Below are 25,290 nucleotides of genomic sequence, written 5' to 3' on the forward strand. Positions count from 1 at the left end.
GGACATCATCCACTCACTCGATGTAATGCTGCCTTCAGGTAGCTCTACATTACGTAACAAGTCAAATGGTTTTCTGTAACTCAGGAAATCAGTTATTACGTTGGGTGGTAACCACATAACCAGATGATGTCTGGTGGTTTAGTTGATTAAGACGCACAAACCAGAGTGAGCCTGCAAGGATTTCCATCTAATGGATGGGCGAGATTGCCTACAAAATGTTACTCATGGATAAGCGTGGTTGATCACCTAAATGTCAGGGCTGAGTAGCCGAGCCCCGGGCCCTACGCTCCTACTGGGGCAAATAAAAATTAGATGAGGCTAAATGGAAGGGAAGACTTTTTTTCTGGAGGAGTCAGATATAGTCTTCTGGGTACCTACACTCCTAATAGAAAAAAAAAAATGGACTGGATGATGAATGGATGGATAGAGAGACTTTCCAAGCTGGAGGAGTCACATAAAGCCATCATTAGTCCCTCTGCTGCTGGAAGTCTTTCCCACGCAGAATATAAACTGTCCGTTGTAAAAATCAATATCCATAGAATACAATGTCTTATATTCTGCCTTTTTCTCATCCTCTTGTAACCTTTCAACTCTCCTTACATCTACTCCTTCCTCCTGTCCTTCCCTTCTTCTGTTTCTCCATTTTACTTGGACCTTGAGTCTGACCACCACTTGGTTGTGGTCAGAATCAAAGTCCAAGTAAAATGGAGAAACAGAAGAAGGGAAGGACAGGAGGAAGGAGTAGATGTACTGTAAGAAGTGGAAAGGTTACAAGAGGATGAGAAAAAGGCAGAATAAAAGAGAGAAGTGGAGGAACGATTGGGTAAATATGAATCGGAGCAGATGCAGGACGTGGAAGGTGTGTGCAAGATATTCACAGAGGAAATATGTGCTGCATGTGAGGTGGTGTGTGGGGTGAAGAGAAGACGAAAGGGGGTACAAGGAACAGCATGGTGGAATGAAGAGGTGAGACAGGCTGTGACACAAAAGAAAAAAGCATAATAATGAATGGATGAGAAATAGGGGCGTGGAAGAAGTTGAGAGACGGAAGAGAGAGTTATATGTAGAAAAGAAGAGAGAAGTGAAAAGATTAGAAAGAGAAAGAAGAAAGTGGATTAGGAATTTGGAAGAAATTCCAGTGTAAAGTGGAGGGAGTGTAAAAAAATGCTCTGGCAGGAGGTGAAGAGAGTCAGATAGGGTGGCAATGAAGTTAGTAGCGAAGTGAAAGATAAAAATGGTAGATTACTAGTTGAGAAGGGAGAAAAGGAGAACAGATGGAGAGAACACTTTAATGAATAGTGGAACAAAGAGAATGAAAGTAATGCGAGTATAAGTGGCTGGGGAATGGCTGGGCGAAGGAGGGAGGTGAGAAGACAGGAAGAAATCAGTAGGATGGAAGTTGTGGAAGCAATAAAGAAAGTCAAATGGGAAAAGCTCCAGGAATTGATGGAATGTGTCGTGAAATGCTGAAGCACGGAGGAGAGATAGTAGTAGAATGGATGTGGAAGATGTGCAGATTGGCCTGGGAGGAAGGTAAAGTCCCGGATGATTGGAAGTCAGGTATAATTATTCACTTATACAAAGGGAAAGGGGAAAAAGAAGTGTGTGGTAATCATAGGGGCATTTGTCTTCTTAGTATAATAGGAAAAGTATATGGTAGGATACTTATTGACAGAGTTAGAGAAATAACAGAGAAATTAGTTGGAGAAGAACAGGGAGGCTTTAGGAAGGGAAGAGGTTGTGTAGATCAGATATTCATTCTTAGATCTTTAGTGGAAAAGTTTCTAGTATGCAGCCTTCATGGATTTGGAGAAAGCATATGACAGGGTGGATAGACAAGGATTGTGGAAAGTATTAAGAATATATGGAGTAGATGGGAAGTTGTTGAATGCTGTGAAGAGTATGTATGATGGTGCGAAGGCTGCAGTGCGTGTGGATGGTGAACTGAGTCAGTTTTTCTAGTTGAAGGTTGGTTTGAAACAGGGATGTGTCATGTCTCCATGGTTGTTCAATCTGTACATGGATAGGGTTATAAAAGAGATACAAGGTAGGGCAGTGGATGTTGGAGTGGCCCTGATGAGAGAGGGCAGTGTTTGAAAACTCCTTGTACTATTGTTTGCAGATGATACTGTGTTGTTAAGTGAAGACGAAGGGGAGTTGCAAGGCTTGGTGGATGAGTATGGGAGACTGTGTGAGAAACGGAATTTAAAGGTGAATGCAGGGAAGAGTAAAGTTATGGTCTTTGAGGGAGGTGAAGTCAGCGAATGTACAGTCAGGTTGGACGATGAGGAAATGGAAAATGAGTTACGTTTAAGTACTTGGGTAGTGTGATGAGTAAGGATGGAAGTTTGGAGGGTGAAGTGCTTGAAAGGGTACAAAAAGGAAGAAAGGTTGCTGCTTCCTTGAAGGCAGTGATAAGAAACAGAGAAGTGAGCATGGAAGTGAAAAGTTATTACATGACAGCATTGTAGTACGAACTCTGACGTATGGAAGTGAAGCTTGGACGTTGTTGGAGGGACACAAGTCAAGAGTGAGAGCAGTGGAAATGAGTTATTTGAGAGGAGACTGTGGAGTCACATGGAGAGACAGACTGACAAATGAGGATGTGAAGGGGCGTTGTGGTGTGGATGTGGATGTGGTAGGAAGCATTAGGAGAAACACACTGAGGTGGTGTGGCCATGTGGAGAGGATGGAGAGTGAGGGACTGACGAGGAGAGTGTATGTGAGTGAGGTGGAGGGGGGGAGAGGGAGGGGAAGGCCAAGGATGAGATGGAGGGATGGAATGGAGAGGTAAATGAGAGAGAGGTGTGTGAATTGGGAACGGGGCATTGAAATGGGGGGGGACAGGGTGACGTGAAGGCAATTTGTTTGTGGCCACCCCGTATAAGGGATTAAGGCGTCTGGCAATAGATAGATAGATAGATAGACAATGTCTACTCACGGGCCGCCCGGGAGCGAAAGAAAACGCACCCGCTCATGAGTGATGACGTCACACTCTCCCTTCGCGGCCTGCAGCTCTCAGCTCCTCAGCCTGTCAACATTCATGAAGTGTGGTGTGTCCATTTGCATTTGACATTATATCTGCCACCTTTCCACGATTGTTTCCATACACAAGGAGGAGAAAAGTGCCCAATTACTGTTCAGTATAGTGATGCTAATTGTGCCACACAGAGACGAAACGTCACATTCCACAATTTCCCGAAAAATTAAGAAATGAGGAGATGGTAAAGAAAAGGACTACTACAGGACAGATACTGGGAAAGTACAAGTAAGTTCATATATCTGGTTGATACTTGGTTTGATATATTCAATTTCCGCGTTGCACGGGATGTTAAGTCAGCTAGAAATGCTTATGGGTTAGATTTAGAAACCCATGACAAAACACCGAAGTACAACATGGTAAACACAACAAAATCAGTGTGAATATGTGAGAGTAAAGGGCTTTACCAGTTTCAGAAAGGACTGATCATTTCAACAAAGTCTTTGCCTAAGTTACAGGAAATGGTAAAGGGTTAGTACCATATCTCCTACATATTAACATACAGATTGGATGAAGATGGGCTGGAGCACTTCTTTGCTTGCCTCAGACATATGGCAGTATATTATCAGCATCCATCTCCTGTTGCTATTGAACATCGGGTTCAATCGCTTCTCAGAAAAAATAGTTCACATGTGGGGTCAAAATACGATGTGGAGGAATAAAAAATGATGATGTGAACATATCAGCAGGATCATTTTCCAGCTTCAGTGATGAGCATGCTCCACTGTCTGAGGATAATGAATAAAATCTCCAGCGTGAACTGACCCTGTCAGCAGTGGTGTTCTGCTTGTCAGACGAAAACGATGAACCAGGGGCAGAGGGTTTGGACTAGGAAAACATTTCAGAGAACCTGGATTTAGAAATTAAAGGGTTAAAAAAAGTTATTGAGCAAGAGGGCCTTGCGTATTTTGGTGGATTCTTATCTCATAAGTTTTCTCAATATGGCTACCTCGGTTCAAAGGCATCAAACTAAGAAGACACGTGGATTAGTGTAATTAGCAGGGGTAATGAAAATTTGATGAAACCTGCCTTTGAATTTCTGGAAAAATTAAAAACAATGGAAAAGTTATTGATCATCCTGGAGCTAAAGTCCTGCAAACTGGAAAAGCCACTGCCCAGAATCTAGCCAGTAAAATAGCTAGATTTGTTTCTCTGACTTATGAAGTAATTATTATTTTGTTAACTTCGTATGTTTCTTAGAATGCGAGTACTAAATAAAAAAAAACAATTTCATGCAGAGAAACTTTAAACAAAATGAGTAAACTGACAATAAATAAAGATGTATAAATATTCTGACTGAGTGATTGCTTGAGAGAGAGAGAGAGAGAGAGAGAGAGAGAGAGAGAGAGAGAGAGAGAGAGAGAGAGAGAGATTCATATTCAATGAACTTTAAGTGTGACATGAGACAGTTTTCTACTCCATATGCATAAATACTGTTTCCAAGCTTATAAATGATGAGCATGCTGTGACTAAAACCAATAAATTGTTTGGCTAGAGATTCATATATTATTTATCTGCGTTATTGTTGACATAATGTGCAAGCACATGGTAAGATATGGTAAGAACGAAAGAGAAATTTGAGTGTGTAACAATGTAAGGTATGAGCTGGGACGCGGGAGACGGGAGAAAGGAGAGTATGACGTCACCCAAGTGCTGGTGCGTGTCTTTCGCTCCCGGGCTGCCCATGAGTAGACATTGTATTCTTTGGATATTGGTGAAAATAATAACAGATACTACGTTAACGGATTCCAGGGGCGAAGAGATATTAAAGTTTCAAGTATCATCTAACCTTCGACCCATACGTGTTAAACCAATACGTGTTGGAGTAAAGACATATGAAGTATATACTCTTTTCAATTTAACTTGGCGAAAAATTGCCACACTGAGGTGGTTTGGCCATGTGGAGAGGATGGAGGGTGAAAGACTGACGAAGAGAGTGTATGTGAGTGAGGTGGAGGGGGGAAGAGGGAGAGGAAGGCCGAGGATGAGATGGAGGGATGGGGTGGAGAGGTATATGAGAGAGGGGGGGGGTGAGTTGGGAGCAGGGCAATGAAATGGCGGGGGACAGGGTGACGTGGAGGCGTTTTGTTTGTGGCCACCCCAAACGGGATTGAGGCGTCTGGAATAGACAGATAGATAGAAAAATTGCCATCTCGACATTTTGAATGCTGAGCTATAACAGAAGACTGACACTGGAATATGGCGCTGGTCATGAGGAACTGCCATGGATAGGGTATCCTCTCTCTCTCTCTCTCTCTCTCTCTCTCTCTCTGCCACTGAGCTAGTGAAAATAAACAGCAAAGGGACAAAAATGTCAGCCAAATAAAGGAATGAACAATAGTCTGCAAAACAGCTCGTGATACAGCAAAGAATAGGCAGGTTACCTATACGTTAAAATTGAACTGCGAAGCTCACTGGGAGAGATTCTTTTTAATACTAGATCTCTCTCTCTCTCTCTCTCTCTCTCTCTCTCGTGTGTGTGTGTGTGTGTGTGTGTGTGTGTGTGTGTGTGTGTGTGTGTGTGTGTGTGTGTGTGTGTGTGTGTGTGTGTGTGTGTGTGTGTGTGTGTGTGTGTGTGTGTGTGTGTGTCGCACCAAATATTACTGCATCGGTGTGGTGGAGCTTGCTGTCCTAAAGAGCGACGTACGTGACAGAACTGAGCTAAAATTGTTTAATACCGTAGATTTCAAATTGTAAGCTCTCTCTGTCTGTCTGTCTGTCTGTCTGTCTCTGTCTCTGTCTCTCTCTCTCTCTCTCTCTGTCTGTCTGTCTCTCTCTCTCTCTCTCTCTCTCTCTTTCTTTCTCTCTCTCTCTCTCTCTCTCTCTCTCTCTCTCTCTATCTATCTATTTATCTATCTATCTCTCTCTCTGTTTGTGTGTGTTATCTTGATTTACCATATTTCTTCTCCACAGTGTTATAAGCGAAGTACAAAGTGAAGTAATGTATGCACTGGTCCGGCAATGTGGAAAACACTCTAGAACGTCAAATATAAAACTACGCGGTCAGACTTAACCTAATCAAACCAGGCCAAACAAAACTTAACATACCGTAATGTGACCTAACCTAATCTAACCTAACCCTACTTAGTCTAAAGTAGTGAAAAATAAATTTAACCTCTATAATATTTGTGCAAATTGCCTGGCCATCAAGCAGTATATAAAATGGCTGATTTTTTTATCATTTCCCTTCACATATGGAATAGACATGTTTTCAGTCTAACTTTTACTCCATTATAATTGTGTGAATCTGTCTTGTCTTTAATCAGGGAGCGTTTGTTGCTCTTCTGATTTTGCTTAACTCATGTTCCCACGCAATGTACAAAAGTTTGAATATTCTTCTAACAAAGGAGTGAATGCAAGTAAAGATTTCCATTTCACCAGTCTTGTTTCAGTCACCTTTTTTAATGTTCGTCAGGAATGAATGGACAATAAGAGACCAACTAGGAGAGTGTATATGAATGAAGTGGAGGGGGGAAGAGGACAAGAGATCGGAGTGAGATGATGGAATAGAGTGGAGAGGTATATAAGGGACGGAGGGAAGTTGGACATATGACAGCCTGATGGCGGAGAACAGGATGATACGTAGCTAATTCATTTGTGGCCACACCTTCCAGAATCAAGGCGTCTGGGCATAGATAGATAGATAGTATGATAGATTACACGTTTTCAGAACAGACATCTCTTGCCGAATGAATATTTCCAGCAGCTAAAAATAAGCACAGCGTCAGGAAGAGTGAGAGACTCAATTTAGAGAGTTTATTTTAACCTGACAAAGGTCTCTAAGTTCTTTCACTTTAGTTGATGACCAAGTGTAGTCAGACTGGACGGTTGATCAGCGAAAAAGGAGAGTCATTCTTGAGTCGTAAATAGGCTTCATCGAATTTCATGCAGCACGAGTTAGATATTCAAGCTGTGGATGTGGACCAGTACAGTCAACTTAGTTGAAAACAGAACTTCCATGAGTGCAAAGTGGAGGAAGGGATGTGAGAAGACAGCCTGAGATAGACGTGGAAAGATGAAGGAGGAGGAGGAGGAGGAGGAGGAGGAGGAGGAGCAGCAGCAGCAGCAGCAGCAGCAGCAGCTCCAAATTCCTCTGGGTGTGAACCCAGTGGACTGGAGGCTGAAACTGTCCATTTCCCAGAACCCAAATTTTTTTGAGGGATAAAGGAAGGGAGCTGAGAGACGTTTATATAACTAGGCAGTTCTACCTGCCGTTTACATCAGTGCCAAACATCAAGACTTCCCTCTGCAGCACCTGTGCTCTGGGTAATTACACACATAACTCTTTTTATCCTGTCTGATTCTATGCCTTTCCTTGTCCTTCCTGCAATAATCAATCTCGTAAATGTTTAGTTAATTAGTTAATCTGTCTCAAGCTCTTCTGGTAGGTGGTGATCATCATCTTCTCATTGGATGTATTGCCGCTTACTTCTTCCTTCACCTTTATCATTCTTTTTCTCTGTTTGACTTTCCATCATCCACTCACTGGATATAGTACCGCCTACTTCTTCCACCACCTTTGTCATTCTTTTTCACTGTCTGCCCTCTTCTCTTCCTATTTCTCCCATCGTTTCTGTCACTTTTTAGTACTATTTTTTTTTCCACTTCTGGCTGCTCTATAATGGGTGACAAGCCCAGTGATTTCCTATAACTTAAGAAATAATTTACAACTCTGGAAGTACCCATATTAACAAATAACTGGGCGATTTGGAGCCTCCTATGCTGTCCTCGTTAGCTGGGTGGAGAAACACATGTGTGTAATCCATCGGGGAACCCAACTTTCACACACTTGCCGACGCCACGCTGTGACAAGGCGCTACCTACCTCAAGGGAACATCATTTCATTACACAGGAGGCCCTACAGGGGTGGTCGGTTCCCTACGGTTGACAGGTCTGCTCGGCCAGACAAACCGGGGTTACTCAAGAACAACTTTCACATGTATGCACTAAAATGGGGGAGGCGTGGCTCAATCGGTAGAGTGGTGGCCTGCCGTTCTAACGGACCCAGGTTCAAATCCCCGCTGGAGCAGGGAACAGTTTAAGGATTTGAATTTCATTAAATCAGGCTTTACCGATCTACCAGAAAATCCGCTGACATGTCGTAAAAATATCCCCGCTAATACCAATACACCAGTCCTGTATGAGACAGCCCTAGCATGTATTCAATATGGATGGTGGGTGTTAACGCTGAAGTGGTGACATGTAGAGGTGTATGGTATGTAGGAGGACTGCTCGGCCTTGATAGCAGGCTGTGAAGCCTATGCCCTGAGTCGGACACATAAAAAAAAAAAGCAAAAACTTGAGTTAAATGGCAAGAACCCCCCCCCTCTCTCTCTCTTACACACACACACACACACACACACACACACACAAACACAAACACACACACACACACACACACACACACACACACACACAGTCATGAGCTAAGCCTTGACACACGCAAGATTAATGGCAAAACTTGACTTAGGAGACGAGACGTACCTGACTCTCTCCTCCAAGTTACTTACTCGTAAGTCATCGACATCTCTGAGGTGCAGTGCATCTTCAGATCTCTCTGGCTCTCTGTGCCTATCCATCTCTCTGCTTATTTGTACTCTATGTCCGTCTCTATTTGTCTAGCAGGCTATGACTACTTGCATACCTACCTACCTACCTACTTATCTACATTTGTATATCTATCCACCTCACTCCCTCCTTCAAGCTATTTCTTCGCAAGTCATCAATAAATTTATCTGAGATGAACTGCAACTTCAAATACAGTATATCTACCTTCGTATCCTATTATTTGACTTTCTGTCTGTCTATCTACATATCCATGTGTACAGGTCTGTCTGTCTATACATCTCTCTCTGCTTCTCTGTTTATGCATCCAGCTATATCAAATATACTACAGTAAATTCCTGTGGGGGGGGGGGTGCAGCCAAAACTGGAAAAAGAATTTTGATAAAACCTGGTAGGATGGTTGGAGCTGGTTCCCAGATGGGCGAGTTTCAGTTACATTTCGATTGATTTCTGAAGGCCCCTAATAATTGCTCCCATTGGTGTTACAATATGCGCAATACAAGTGGAAGAGGCGGAGGAGCATTTCCATGGAGTTTCACACGTCTTTGGAGAGAGAGAGAGAGAGCGAGGGTGCATCTACACTGCAATGTCTATTACTTCACTGATGCTACAAACAAACAATTTAATTCAGGAGAAAATGACGGTGGTGGTGGTGGTGGTGGTGGCGGTAGCTGTGATGGTCGTGCTGGTGCTGCTGCTGGTGGTAGCTGCGATGGTGTTGTTGTTGTTGGTGGTGGTGGTAGTTGTGGTGCTGATGGTGGTGGTTACGGTAGCTGTGATGATGACGGTGGTGGTGGTGGTAGCTGTGGTGGTGGTAGTGGTAGTGGCTGTAATGATGATGGTCGTGGTGGTAATTCTGGTGACGGTTGTGGTTGGCAGTAATGCTGTTGGTAGATGCAATTGTTCAGAAATGGCTTTCATATGGGCTAGTGCTTTTACTCAAAAGCAAACCATGGTTAAGAGACATGTCTAAGATGGATAAACGTTGAGTGGCCCAATAGGGCCGTGAGGCTCCTGTATTTATCTATATATGTATCTGCATCTAAATAAATGAAGTAGGAAAGGTGCTGGGAGGAATGAAAAAAGTGTTTAAATGTCGTTCGCTTAGAATGGATGTAAAGAGAAGGCTGTATGAGGGTGTTGTGGTACCGACTGCGTTATATGGGGCTGAAACATGGAATATGGGTGTAGCAGAAAGGAAAAGTTTGAATGTAATGGAGATGAGGTGTCTGAGGAGTATGTGTGGAGTGACGCGTATGGATCGGGTGCGAAATGATGAAGTGCGAAGGAGAACTGGAGTTGTTCGGGAGATGGCTGGTAGAGTTGAGCAGAGGGTGTTGCGATGGTTTGGGCATATGGAGAGAATGGATAATGAGTGATTGGTGAAAAAGATAACTAGATCTGATGTGAGAGGTGTAAGGCTGAGAGGAAGACCACGAATAGGATGGATGGACAGTGTGAAGAGAGCGTTGGATGCGAGAGGGATGTCTGTTGAGCAGGGAAGAGTGGCTGTACGTGACAGAAATAAATGGAAAGAAATTGTGAATGAATAAGTGATGACGCAGCCCTGAGGGGATATTCTCCAGCATTTGGTCTGATCAGCTAGTCAGGTCAGGTGCGGGTAAGGGGATGGGTCTGTTATGATGTGGCAGGGGTAAACCAGTTCTGCTGTCGGGCCCCGCTGAGGATGTCACTGATTGCATTGCGCAGTTGACCCTTGTGCGGTGTGGTGCGGTGAGGATCTGTCTCTTCTCCCCTTTGGGGCTAAGATGCGAATGAATGTGTTTGAATGGATGAGTAAATGGGGAGTGTGTCGTCCTGTCTCGGCTACCTCCCTTTCCTTGGGGGAAGCAGCCTAGGTATATAGATAGATAGATAGTACCTGCATCAACATATGGATTTGCACTGTCACTACTAGAGATCCATTATAATCTGAACAAAACCATCTGGGGATTGCAAGAAATACGAACAGAAAAGACGCCATCGTTCTGAAGAGATTGGCCCATGCAGTCCTATGACGTATTTCTTATTCCTGTCTACAGTACATGTGATTCTCTTTAGCTTAGAAGAGATTTTTTTTTTTCGAACTAGAATGGTTAGATGTAAATGTCACTACCACCTTCACTACATAACTGTCGGTGAATGAAATCCTTTGGAACTAGCAAAAACAAAAATGAAAGCACGTTTTTGAAGTGAAGATCCTAAAGGTGTGTCTTTTCGTCTATTCAGGAAACTCCTTAGCACTTCCTCCTTATTATTGTGTGTTTGTTATCATCTGACAGAACTGAACCACTAATCAAACTCAAAAACACTGTCGTGGTTCCATGAAATTAGATGAGCCTTAGTTATGAGGGACAAATGAGTCTCCTTGGTTACTAAAGTAGTTTGGTTTTGTCGAATGGAACTGGACCACTCCCCAGACTTGAAAACTTTCTTGTGGTTGCATGAAATTAGATAAGCTTTAGTTATAGATAGAAAAGAGACTCCCTGGACACTAGTCAGTTCAGCTATTCAATCTGACTTCAGCTAGTCATCAGCTGAACTGCAAGGGGGTTTGAGATCTTTACCAGGTTTGAATAAACACGCTTTAGTTTGCTGTATTTTTATTATCAGTCCCGCGAAGCAGGATGGTGTATTTTTGGCAAAGAGCGACGGACTGTAATATGAGTTTCAACATTTCTGTGTGTGTGTGTGTGTGTGTGTGTGTGTGTGTGTGTGTGTGTGTGTGTGTGTGTGTGTGTGTGTGTGTGTACCTTACTTTTCCTAGGTTATTTGATGGATCTCAATGAAACTTTCGAGGTGAAGTCTTCGGGTTCCTGGGAAGGTCTTCCACCGCATACAGTATTCCAATCATCATTTATAGGGGGGTCCCCCGTTTACCAAATTAAGATTTTTCAGAAACAGCGAAAGGGAGGCAGATATGGCTTTGATATCTTAGTACATCTTGTACAATCGCCCAAACAAGTGATACCTCGCCTTCTTTAAGTTTCGGACAACACTCCCAGAATCTGGCAACTTTTCATTAATGTTTTCCATAATTTGCCTGCCCTCCACACATGGTGTTGAAGAAATAAACGACTTGATCTTGTGAATATATAACTTAAGGTTCATCATCAGTATTTTAGCTTATGACAATAAATAAATAGTATGCGATATCTGGCATGTTTCCAGTCGCACCCAAGTCGCGGCCCGCCGTGATCCCGTCCCAACTCCCCAGACCCCAGCCCAACCAGTTACCACCCAGCCCCATACCCATACGGCCATACATCAGCCACAATCACGCATTGAGGGGGAGGTGTATCTCTACGTCCCTCATTGTCATGCTCTCCCCTCTCCCCCCTTTTTTTCTCCCGCCAACTTAGTCTTTAGTTTTCTTCATGGGCACTCCTGCTTTTGACCACCACTCTTTCCACCTTCTTTCATGAGACTGCTTTATAGATTCTTTTACATGCTGAAATTTCATTGAATCAAAAATGACTGCCCGTTTTACTCCGTCTAAAATTGCCATATGACTTCTTGAATGCTGAGTTGTAAAAATATATGAATAATAAATTCAGAAGTGCCTTGGAAATACAGTGGAGCCGTAGTATTGTCTTGCCTCCACTGGAGTACGTGAGATAAGCTGCAAAAGGACGAAAATCTGGGCCAAGTTAAGACAAAAGAGTATAGTCGGTCTTCAACAATTTTATTCTTTCACTAAATTCAATGGATAGCCTTCATTGTTGTCTTTTATTACTCCACTGTTTGTTCACAGCGCTCACGGTTTTGCATTTACGGCTTTATTTTCCCGCCTGAATTTCATCCCACATAGAGATTTAAATATGGACAAGAATATATTTTTAGATGTCTATTTTCATGATTTGATGACACTCATAATTTAGACAATACTTTTAACTACAGCTTTCATGTGACATTTTCTCCTTTATTGTTGATGGATGCATAACATGCATTACGTGAGTTTCTCTACATTTTAACCCTGAAACCGCTGAACGATAGGCTGTGCGTTTCATATTCCTTCCTACAGCTAGGAAGGATATACACATTAACAACACATCTAAATTGATTTTTGGTGTTGTTTACCTAAATATTGATCTTCCCGGTGTGCAGTAAAGAAAATATAACTAGGCCGTGGCAGTTGCCAGATGTCACTTTAAAAGGGAGAGATACTAGGAATAGGGTTGTCACATCTTCAGGTGTTTGTACAATGAAGTTCTTCATAATACGACATTTGGCGAGCGTAACCTCCCAGTGATTCTTCAGGGTGGGGGGGTGGGGAGGGGAAAGGTTAATCACCCTCCACAAAATAAAAATTATCAGAAATTAGGGAAAGTTTGCACATGGATTTCAACGAATTATTCTAAGTTCATCTGGTTCCTTGATAATGTCATCTACTATATAAGATTTTCCTTCATTAATTTCAAGGGGGTCAGCCTCCTTCAAAAACATATAAAAGATACAGACTAGGAGAAGGAGGCCGATTTCATGCCTTTTTTTTTTGCCGCTGCACAGTTGGTGACTCTGTGCACGGGTTTTATTCGCCCCTGTGTAGAATACAACTCTTAGGTGTGGGGAGACTCCCTACATACAGCTCTTCTCATCAAGGTGGAGTCAAAGGCTTTTCGTCTCATTAACTCTTCTCCTCTTACTGGCTCCCTTCAACCTGTGTCTCTTTGCCACACCGTTGCATCTGTATCTCTTTTCTATCGCTACTTCAGTGGTCACTTTTCCTTTGAACTGTCTGCTTGCATCCCCCCACCACTACAGCGGGCACGTAGTAAATGCCAACCAACTCTCATCCCTTTTCTGTCCAACTGTAATGCAAGAGCTAACGTTACTGTCAGTCCTTCATGTATGCAACAGGTCAGCTCTGGAACTGTCCCTCTGTCTGTATTTCCTACTGCCTATGATATCCACTCTTTCAAACAGTGTGTCCAGGTATCTTGAAATAACCGAAACTTGAATTAGGCTCTCTGTTATCTTATTTATGCTTTTTCTTGGAGGGAACAATTTGCAGGCTCCTGGCCTTGGGTTTCTTCTTCCTTGCATAGACAAAAAAATATATGGCTCTGATGACTTAGTGTATGCTATACAATGGACTTACTTCAGTAATGTGATATTTGGGGAGTGACATTCCCCCCCCCCCTCCGATTCTTGGGGATCAGCCTCTTCCCTCAAAAAAAAAAAAAAAAAAAAAAAATCAAATATAGGAAAGATTTAAATGAAGTTTCCCAGGTGAGTTAGTGTAGTTACTCCAAAAGTCTTCCACTATATATAATTTTCCAACAAAGATTTCTAGAGCGGTCAGCCCCCTTCATCTAACCGAAATTTCTCAGAAATAATGAAAGGAGGGCAGATGTAGCTCTGATATCTTAGTACACGTTGCCCAAAGGACTGTTATCCGTAAAGAGAAATGTTTGGAGAGCGTGACCCCCAAATTATTCTTTTGGGGGTCAGTCCCCCTCAAAATAAAAACGATCTGAAATAATGGCTTGCGAGCACATGGATTCCAGCGAAATCTGCATGCATATCACGGGACTGTGTATGCATTTTCCATGTTTCTATGAATGCACTGAAAGAAACTGCACAAATACTATAGTATTATTACTATTATTATTATTATTATTATTATTATTATTATTGTTGTTGTTGTTGCTGTTACTCTTCTTCTTATTATTATTATTATTATTTTTATTATTATGGAAGTTAAGAAGTCACTGCATGTTAGTATTGTGATCCCTACCCTGACGTATGGAAGCGAGGCATGGACCTTGCAAGAGGGAAACAAGTCAAGAGTGAGAGCAGTGGAAATGAGTTACTTGAGAGGAGCATGTGGAGTGACGAGGAGGGACAGGTTGACGAATGAAGAAGTGAAGGAACGCTGTGGGGTGGATGTGGATGTGGTTGAGAAGATTAGGAGAAATACACTGAGGTGGTTTGGACATGTGAAGAGAATGGAGAATGAAAGACTGACTAAGAGGGTGTATGTAGGTGAGGTGGAGGGAGGGAGAGGGAGAGATAGACCGAGGATGAGGTGGAGGGATGGAGTTGAGAGGTATATGAGGGGGGGGGTGATTTGGGGGGAGGGTAGTCAAATGGTGGGTGACAGAGCGACTTGGAGGCGTTTTGTCTGCGGCCACCTTTGCGGGATTAGGGCGTCGGGCTATAGATAGATAGATAGATAGATAGATTATTATTATTTTTATTATTATTATTAAAATGCCAGGAATAGTGACTGAGGGCAACACGTCACCCCTGGGAGGAGCCTACAGAGGGGCAGACAGAGCGCGACCTGACCCCGGGTGACAAGGGACATAAGTCCGCCCGGGCCGCGTGCCCCTATGACCCGGAACTCGCCCGCCGCCACCATAGCAGGAAAAAGAGACTATCTTACGGGCGAGCCGACCCTCAACAGGATCGGGGTGGAGCTATTCCTCTAGCTCCAGGCAGCACCCCTGCGACAGCCGGTAGCCGCATCCTTTTTGAGACGGCCTGTAGTGGCTCACCCCTTTTTCAGGAGATGGCCAGTAGCTGCTCCCGCCTTCGTCAGGAGACGGCCGGTAGCCACCCCGAAGGTGCCCTTGAGATGGCCTGTAACCACTCACCCCTCCCTCAGGAGATGGCTGGTAGCTGTGCCCGCCTTTGTCAGGAGATGGCCGGTAGCTGCTCTGAAGGTGTCCCTGAGATGGCCAGTAGCCGCTCACCCCTCCCTCAGGAGACGGCCGGTTGCCACTCCGGAGGTGCCCCTGAGACGGCCGGTAGCTGCTCACCCCTCTTTCAGGAGACGGCCGGTAGCCGCTCCCCCACACGGGCCACAGCCAGTAGCCGGGCCCTACGGCGGGAGACAGCCAGAAGCTGCTCCTCCGTCAGGTGCTGCCACACCCCCACAACGTGACATCCTCCAGGAGGAGGGGCCCAGTCCTGAGGACCTGTGGAGAGGCCCTGTGCTATCCTCAGGGTTGTTCTCCACCCAGCCAGCTCCAGATGGACCCTACTTGAGGGACTCCGACGACGGCTGATGCCACAGCTCACTCCTGATGGCATCCCTAATGGCAGGAGACCGCAGCCAACGGGCCCCCGAGGCCGACCCCAGGTCCCTCGGGCGAGGCCTCTCCCCACCCCAAAGCAGACAACCCTCATCTTCCATTAGGCGCCTAAGTGAGCGCCTCAGGAGGCTGTTCGGCCCCAGCTCTGAGGGCTGCACTTCAATTCCCAGCCCTGACAGTGCAGGGCCCTTCGCCGCCCACTGCCCCGGACGAGAGAGGTCTCTCCTACGAGTGATCTCGTGGCCGCTAGATACAGAGGCCACAGGCGGGACTCAGCCCCCACCAGGAATCGGGCTGTGAGTCCTCCCACCGCCGCCCCACCGACAGTGAATGACAGTGAAGAGGGTCAATTTTTACACGTTGCCCTCATCCGATTTTTTCATCCAACCTGAGTGTTTCCTGTTGTTTTTGGTGTGATTCGATCGATTTTGACCTTCGTTTCTATCGCAAGTCGCTAGTTTTTGTTGAACGCCACTAGTGACTTCCGGTGGAAAGGACCGGTCCAAATAAACAAAAATCACACTAAAAACAACAGAAAACACTCAGATTGGATGCCTGTTATCACGTGAAACGTATTTTTTTGCGGTTCTTCCCCCTCCCCCCAAGAATACTGGGGGACCTGTGGGAAACCGGGGTGTTGGGTGGGGGAAAAACGCAAAAGCGAGTGATTTCCTACTGGAACTGTTATCAAAATCAAACGAAAAACACGAAAATCCTTCGGAAGAAAATAATTTTAAGCTTCTTAGGGAGTTCGTGTTTCCTAACTGGGGGGCTTCGCCCCCCAGACCCCCCAACCCTGGCCGTGCTTCCTAACTGGGGGGCTTCGCCCCCAGACCCCCTATGACATTAACAAAACCTCATCTAACCTAACCTAACCGGGTGTAAAGAAGAAATAATGCATTTACCTAGCAGTTTACAGTTCCTCGTCTGCATCTGAAGAGTCGTCTGTAGCTGTAACGGCAACTGGTGACTGGCGACAGTGCAACACTTTCTGATCTTCACGTAAAATGAGACTTTTGCCTTGATTTGGGTACTTTGTTTCTGTTGAAGGTAAAACACCATGCGATCGCACAAAGGCTACAGTTTTATCTTCTTGCAGGTAGAACAGTGAAATACCAGCGAAGTAATAAATTTTGCAGGCTTCCCAGTCCATGGTTGGAGACGAACTGACATTCAAATCTTTGCGGGCCCTAGCGTAGGGTATTTGAAATTCTGCTATGTGATTGGCTGATTCATGTGCTACGCATGCGCTTTATCCACCCACACACATGACACGCACCAACGAACACACACAACTGTCCGACCACGGCAGGGAAAATCTCTCTCCCATAGAAAATAATAAGTGTAATAAATTGCATAACTCATCAACGGTTGATTTAAAACGGAAGTGTCATAGGAGAAAAAATGCTTAGAACTGCGCAAAGTGTAAGGTGAGTTAGCCACTTTTGTTGTCAGTGAGTTGGGTGTAAGTACGAAAAAATACCAACCTGTGATTGTGATTGGAGGAAGTATATCACATGTAACTCGTTTATTATCAATTTGCGAGAGAAATGTCATAGAAGAAAAGATTCTTAGAATGACCAATTCTACTAGAAAATATTAAATAAAAGTCGAAAATCGGATGAGGGCAACGTGTAAAATTTGACCGTGAAGAGTGCAGTGACAGTGTAATAGTGACTTGAATATCGGGCAGTGTATTATCCGAGGGAACCTAAGTAAAAAGGCCTAGTAATGTGTGACAGTTACGTTGGGCAGACAGTGAAATAGGAGAGTAAGATGAAAGATATAATAAAAGCGCAGTGATTTCAGTGAACATCAGACTCGGCCTTCATAGTGTAATTTCTCTGCACTGCAAGACCCGTGAATTAGATGCCCAGCCTAAACACAGTTTATATATCCCTCCAAGTGACAGTGATCTATTCCCCCTGCCCAAAAGACTGCAAACCCTGTTTATTGTGCCGTTCACCTGCTGTCCTGAACTATTGTCTAAATAGTACCCTGAACGGTACAACTGTCCACGATACTTGCACATGACTTATAAGTACCCAGATTCCTGTTGTTGTGACATCTACCTGGTCCACATATAGAATTAGTCAATACACGTGTAAGGTTGTTGCCTTGAGTTTTTGTGTCCTGCCTCTCTCTTATTTGTCTAAGCTCCGGTCTAGAAAAAGAACCCAGCTGCACACTCGTTCGAGGGACAGGAAGCTGACCCTTAAACACCTAGCATAACAGTTATTATTATTATTATTATTATTATTATTATTATTATTATTATCATCATTAATTATTATTATTATTATTATTATTATTATTATTATCATCATCATCATCATCATCATCATTAATTATTATTATTATTATTATTATTATTATTATTGTTACTGCTTTTACTACCATCGTAATTATATTTTTATGCATATGGCACTTTAACCTATCTACCATGATGACGGTATATATATATATATATATATATATATATATATATATATATATATATATATATATATATATATACATTTAATCCTTCCTTCTCCATGCAGGGTTTAACAGCTTGCAAAGGAAATAACGTACAGTATCATGACAATACCTCCACTAAAACCATCACACCAGCCCTGTATGAGATAGACCTGGTATGTAGTCATTATGGGCTGTGGGTATGAGCGCCGACAGTGGCGTACCTAACGGAGGGACAGGGGGAAACTGTTTGGAAACTTTCCCTGGGCCCCCAGTAGGGGGAGGGGGGCATATGAACCCTTCAGTTTTAATTGACACAAAAATTATCGCAAATTAAACTTTAAAAAAATACACAGAAAACAAAGGAAACACTGTGTCTGGGGAGGTATTTGTGGATGTACATTTTTTTTGTCTTTTTGATTCACTGGTTTTCTTACTTTTCTGGGGATATTACCATGAATCTTCCATATATAGTTGACTGAGTGATAATTTTGGACATTTATATTATAAATATTGTTATGCCCAGGAAAACCTAGCCTAATGGATGCTAGTGCAAATTTGGGGAAGTTTCCGGAATACTCTTCGTGGCAAACCGTGGCTTCGGGGGACTTGAAGAAATTTATGATTTACCTGCTTTTAACAGCTTGTTCATTTAAGTTTGATAAAGTCTAATTCTTTCATAATTTCTTTAGGTTAATGAGTTGTTTACAGTGTTTCAATTATTGTTTTCTTATTTGCGTTATGTATATCTATCTATCTATCTATAGCCCGACGCCCTAATCCCGCAAAGGGTGGCCGCAGACAAAACGCCTCCAAGTCGCTCTGTCACCCACCATTTGACTACCCTCCCCCCAACTCACCCCCCCCTCTCTCATATACCTCTCAACTCCATCCCTCCACCTCATCCTCGGTCTACCTCTCCCTCTCCCTCCCTCCACCTCACCTACATACACCCTCTTAGTCAGTCTTTCATTCTCCATTCTCTTCACATGTCCAAACCACCTCAGTGTATTTCTCCTAATCTTCTCAACCACATCCACATCCACCCCACATCGTTCCTTCACTTCTTCATTCGTCAACCTGTCCCTCCACGTCACTCCACATGCTCCTCTCAAGTAACTTATTTCCACTGCTCTCACTCTTGACTTGTTCCCCTCTTGCAAGGTCCATGCCTCGCTTCCATACGTCAGGGTAGGGATCACAATACTATCATGCAGTGACTTCTTAACTTCCATACTCACCTCCCTATTTCTCATCACTGCTTTCAGTGTACCAACGACCTTCCTTCCCTGCTGTACCCTTTCACGCACTTCATCCCCCAAAGTTCCATCCTTACTCATCACACTACTCAAGTACTTGAATGCACTCACATTCTCCATATCCTCACCATCCAACCTCACTGCACACTCTGTGACTTCATTCCTCTCAAACACCATAACTTTACTTTTGTTTACATTAACTTTCAGATTCCTCCTCCTACACACTGTCCCAAATTCATTCACCAAACCTTGCAACTCCCATTCATCTTCACTCAACAATACTGTATCATCAGCAAACAGCAACACCGGAAGCTTCCAAATCTCACCCTCATTCATTAGAGCCACCCCCACACCCACTGCCCTACCCTGCACCTCCTTTACAACCCCATCCATGTATATATTAAACAGCCATGGAGACATCACACAACCCTGTTTCAGTCCCACATTGAGATCAAAGAACTCACTCAGCTCACCGTCCACTCGCACCGTAACCCTAGCTCCCTCGTACATACTCTTCACAGCACTCAACAATTTCACCTCCACTCCATATATTCTTAATACCTTCCACATACCTTTCCTATCTATTCTGTCATAAGCTTTCTCCAAGTCCATGAAGGCAGCATACACTTTCCTTCCCTTCTCTAGATACTTCTCCACTAAACATCTTAGAACAAATATCTGATCTACACACCCTTTTCCCTTCCTAAATCCCCCTTGTTCTTCTCCAACTAGCTCCTCTGTCATATGCCTAACCCTATCAATGAGTATTCTACCATATATTTTACCAGTCACACTAAGTAGGCAAATACCCCTATGGTTACCACATACTTCTCTCTCTCCTTTCCTTTGTATAAAGAAACAATTATACCTGATTTCCAGTCCTTCCCTCTTCCCAAGCCAATCTACACAACTTCCATATCCACTCCACAACAATCTCACCCCCATACCTAAGCATTTCACCACACACTCCATCAATTCCTGGGGCCTTTCCCAACTTAATATTCTTCATCGCTTCCACTACTTCCGCCCTACTGATCTCTTCCTCCCTCCTCTCATCTCTTCTTCTCCCAGCCATTCCCCAACCACTTATACTCGCACTGCTCTCACTCTCCACATTCAACAAATCCTCAAAGTGCTCCTTCCATCTCCTCAGTTTCTCTCTCTTCTCCACCAACAATCTATTATTCCTATCTTTCACTCCCCTACTATTTCCCCTTTCACACTGCCTTACTTTCTTTACCTTCTTCCAAAACAATTTCTTACTCTCCCTCCATTTCACACTCAGATTCCTCCCAAACTCCTCATCCACTTTCTTTTTACTCTCCTTCACCTGTCTCTTAACCTCCCTTCTCCTGCTCACATATGCCTCTCTCTTCTCTCTCTCATCTTCTTCCCTACCTCTACTCGCTAACCATTCACTATATGCCTTCTTCTTTTGTTCCACAGCTCGTTTCACCTCATCATTCCACCATGCTGTCCCTTGCACACCTTTGCATCTCCTCCTCACTCCACAAACCGCCTCACACGCTGCGCCTATCTCTTCCGTGAATATCTTACATATGTCTTCCACCCCTTCCATCTGCTCTAGCTCATACCTTCCCAGTCTTTCTTCCACTATGCTCTTATACTCTGTCATTTTCTCACTATCTTGCAATTTCTCCACTCTTCTCACAGGAGTTGCTTCCTCCTGTCTTCCCATTCGTCTCCTCAACCACTTTCTTTGCAGCTCTACCTTGGCCATCACTAAGTGATGGTCCGAGACTCCATTCTCCCAGCCTCTCCACACTCTTGCATCCAACACTTGTCTTCTCATTCGCTCATCCACACACACGTAGTCTATCATTGCCTTTCGCTCAACAAGTTCACCATCCATCCTCCTCATTACTCTCCATGTATACCGGTGGATCATCTTATGCCGAAAGTAGGTGTTGGCTATTGCCAACCCCTTACAAGCACAGATATCCACCAAAGCACTTCCATTCCCATCTACGTCAGCTGGCACACCCCACTGACCAACCATTCCATCCACTATTACATTCCCAACTTTGCCATTCATGTCTCCAATCAACAGCACTCTCTCGCTCCTCTCAAACTTGTCCATACACGCTTCTACACTCGCCCAAAACTCATCTTTCACTCTTGCCACTCGATCCTCTGTCGGGGCATACACACATACAATCGCCCACGCTTGTATACCTACTTTCATCCTCACCCATACAATCCTTGCACCCACTGTTCCATACTCTCATATATTCTCTTTCCACTTCTTGCTTATCATCAGACATACTCCCTCTCTTGCCCTCTCATTCTCACTGACTCCCGCACATATACCTAAACCATATTCCCATTCTCTCAGCCTTTCACCTTTCCATTTTGTTTCAGTCAATCCACATATATCCACTTTTGCATCCTCAAGCACCTGAACAATCTCTCTCTCTTTCACTTCATCATTCACTCCTCTCACATTCCACGTTCCCACCCTAAGAATGTCCTTCGTCCGTTCCTTAGTCGTCAACGTATGGTCCGTCCGGGTCCGAGGCGCTTTGTTCGCTTTTTTAGTTAGTTCTTTTTACGGGGTGGGGTACTAACCCACCACCAACCCTTTTAGTCGCCTCGTACGACAAGCAGGGATACTGGGGGAGTATTCTTGAAACCCCCCTACCTCCATATTATTAGAGGGTTCGGTAAATTCTGCATCAAACCTTACTAGATTTTGGGGGGTCCTCAAGGAGCAAAGCCCCCGGGAACACAGCTGTCTAGCTACGCCCCTGAGCGCCGAGGTGGTGACATACAGACGTGTGCACTACTTGGAAAGAATGGTAGGCCTCAGAGAACGAACAGCAAAGTCTATAACAGGACAGAGAGAGAGAGAGAGAGAGAGAGAGAGACTTTAGTCGTCTAGCAATTTATGGTGTTTTCGCTAGACATACTGTAGACACAATAACTTCCACATACCGAAAAGTCCAAACCTTTCGCAAGAGGAATATACTGCAAAAATGTAGTGACTTTAGGACTTTTGTAGCAACAACCTGCAGCTTTCCGTGTTTATATGGCGACAGTTTAGTACATATTTAGAGCTGGGTTACTGACATTGGTTAATTTGGACTAGTAACTTTGTGTGCAGTTTGGTGGAATACTCTCTCTCTCTCTCTCTCTCTCTCTCTCTCTCTCTCTCTCTCTCTCTCTCTCTCTCTCTCTCTCTCTCTCTCTCTCAGTCATGCCCAACGGCTTGACAAACTTAATAATTATGTCAGAACTCAAGGCTGTGAGACTAGAGCCATCTCACTCTGTCCTTCGATGTAGCTTTGTCGTAAGATATCGATAGATCTGACTGAGATGCATTTCGTCTTCTGGTCAGTTTGTCTGTCTGTGTTTACCTAAAAATCTCTGTGTACAGCAGCCCCTCCCCCCCCTCTCTATCTCTAGTGTATATATATATATATATATATATATATATATATATATATTTTTTTTTTTTTTTTTTTTTTTTTTTTCACACACGAGGTCTGTTCAGAAAGTAGACGACCTTAGGCTCCAAAAAAAAAAGTAAATGGCTAACCTGTTGAGCTTGGACACTAATCCTCCTCAAAGTCGGCCACTCTGACTTGATACACATAGCCCAGCGCTCTTGTCACTGCCTGAAATTTTTTTCAAAGTCGGTTTTCGGTATCTCCTGCCAGTGTTTCGTCGCATTCGTCCTGATATCTCCTCTCTTCTTGTCTGAGGCAACTGACAGCAAACCCTTTTCTGTATCCTCCTACTTTCTCTATACTCATTTCAAAGCCAAAGGTGGCTGTTGTGTATATATACGCAACGACTTATCTTGCTCTCGTGTTCCTGAACTTGATTCTTCTGAATTCTCCACACTCTGGCTTCGGCTTTCCTGTCATTCTCTGACTAAATATATCTGTGCTGTTTACTTATCCCCTAATTCTACTGACTATCAAAAATTCTTCGACTATCTTACTTCTACGATGGAACACATTCTATCCATTTCTACTTTCTCTGAAATCTCCATTCTTGGAGATTTCAATGTTCACCACCACCTTTGGCTCTCCTATCCTTTCACGGATCCACCTGGTGAACAAGCCTACATCTTTTCTATCCTTAATGACCTAGAGCAGCTTGTACAGCACCCTACCCGTATCCCTGACCGCCTTGGAGAGAGCTCCAACATACTTGACCTCTTCCTCACAACTAATCCTTCTGCTTACTCTGTTAATCTTTTCTCTCCGTTGGGCTCCTCCGATCACAACCTTATTACCTTAACCTGTCCTATCACTCCGGTACGGCCTGTGGACCCTCCAGGGAAACGTCGTCTGTGGCATTTTGGAGCCGCAGACTGGGAGGCCCTCAGGCAGTACTTCTTTGATTTTCCCTGGAATGATTATTGCTTCCATGGCCGTGAGCCATCTGAGTGTGCCTTGCGCATTACAGAGGTTATTCTCTCGGGCATGGAAGCATACATTCCTTTTCTCATATCCTTTGACTAACGCAAGAAAGCCTTGGTTTAATCACGCTTGTTCTAATGCTGTCCGCAACAAGGAGAGGGCCTACAAAAGGTACCGGAGCCAACCCACCCCTGAATCACATCATCTTTACGTTTCTGCCCGGAATCGTGCTAAGTCTGTTCTTCGCTCTACTAAAAATAATTTCATCCATACTAAATGCTCTCAACTCTCCAACTCGAATTCTTCCCGCTCCTTCTGGCATCTTGCCAAAAATCTTTCTAACAACTTTACCTATTCATCCTTCACTCCTCTTATCTACTCTGATGGTTCTGTAGCTATTTCTTATACTGATAAAGCATATCTCTTCTCACAGACTTTATCCTCCAATTCTACCTTAGACGATTCCGGTGCTGTTCCTCCATCACTTCCCCCCTCTGAATTCCTCATGGCTGACATTAAAATTTCTTCAGTTGATGTATTTTCTGGCATCACTGGCCTCAGTACTAACAAGGCATATGGGCCTGATGGGGTCCCTCCTGTTGTTCTCAAGAACTGTGCTTCTGTGCTTACACCCTGCCTAGGCAAACTCTTTCGTCTTTGTCTGTCAACTTGTACCTTTCCTTCTTGCTGGAAGTTTGCTCTCATTCAGCCAGTCCCAAAGAAGGGTGACCACTCCCAACCCTCCAACTATCGTCCAATTGCTTTAACGTCCTGTATTTCAAAAGTTTTCGAGTCAATTCTTAATAGAAAAATTTAAAGGCATCTTTCCTATCACAACCTTCTTTCCGATCGTCAGTATGGGTTCCGTCAGGGACGCTCCACTGGCGATCTTCTCACCTACCTTTCAGACTCCTGGTCATCCTCCTTTAGGGACTTTGGCGAAAGCTTTGCCATTGCACTTTTCATCTCAAAGGCTTTCGATCGAGTCTGGCATAAATTTTTAATTTCCGAACTGCCCTCTTACGTTTTTCTATCCTTCTATCTGTGCCTTCATCGCTAGCTTCCTTTCTGGTCGTTCTATAGCCGCTGTTGTAGACGGCCATCGTTCTTCTCCTAGATCTATCAACAGTGGTGTTCCTCAGGGCTCTGTCCTATCACCAACTCTCTTCCTTTTATTCATCAATGATCTTCTAAGCTGTACATCTAACCATATCCACTCATACGCTGATGACTCCACCCTTCACCTTTCCATTCGGTTCCCTCAACGCCCATCTCAACAGTTACTTCAACAAACAAGGGATGAGGCTATGGCACACCTAATGTCTGACTTGGCTCGTATCTCTGACTGGGGTAAAAATAATATGGTTGTCTTTAATGCATCTAAGACTCAGTTCTTACACCTATCAACCCGACAAAATCTTCCACAGGTATACCCACTAATGTTTAATAATATTCAGCTTAATCCTGCATCATCCTTGAACATGCTTGGGGTTTCATTTACTCGGGACTTATCTTGGAAAGATCATATTACATCT

General features: G+C 43.9%; 1 protein-coding gene across 1 annotated transcript in view; it reads left to right on the top strand.

The window, feature by feature from the left end:
- LOC145406444 (uncharacterized) overlaps nt 1–15,621 on the top strand; it is a 33,799-nt gene extending 18,178 nt beyond the window's left edge. The window contains exon 6 of the mRNA XM_080277603.1: nt 15,473–15,621. Coding sequence (XP_080133729.1) covers nt 15,473–15,621 — 149 coding nt within the window. The remainder of the gene's footprint in view (nt 1–15,472) is intronic.
- Nucleotides 15,622–25,290: the final 9,669 nt, after the last annotated feature.

This window comes from Coenobita brevimanus, chromosome 8 (assembly GCF_032717465.1).
Source record: "Coenobita brevimanus isolate Jiangsu-jjx chromosome 8, ASM3271746v2, whole genome shotgun sequence".
NCBI classification, from domain to species: domain Eukaryota; kingdom Metazoa; phylum Arthropoda; class Malacostraca; order Decapoda; family Coenobitidae; genus Coenobita; species Coenobita brevimanus.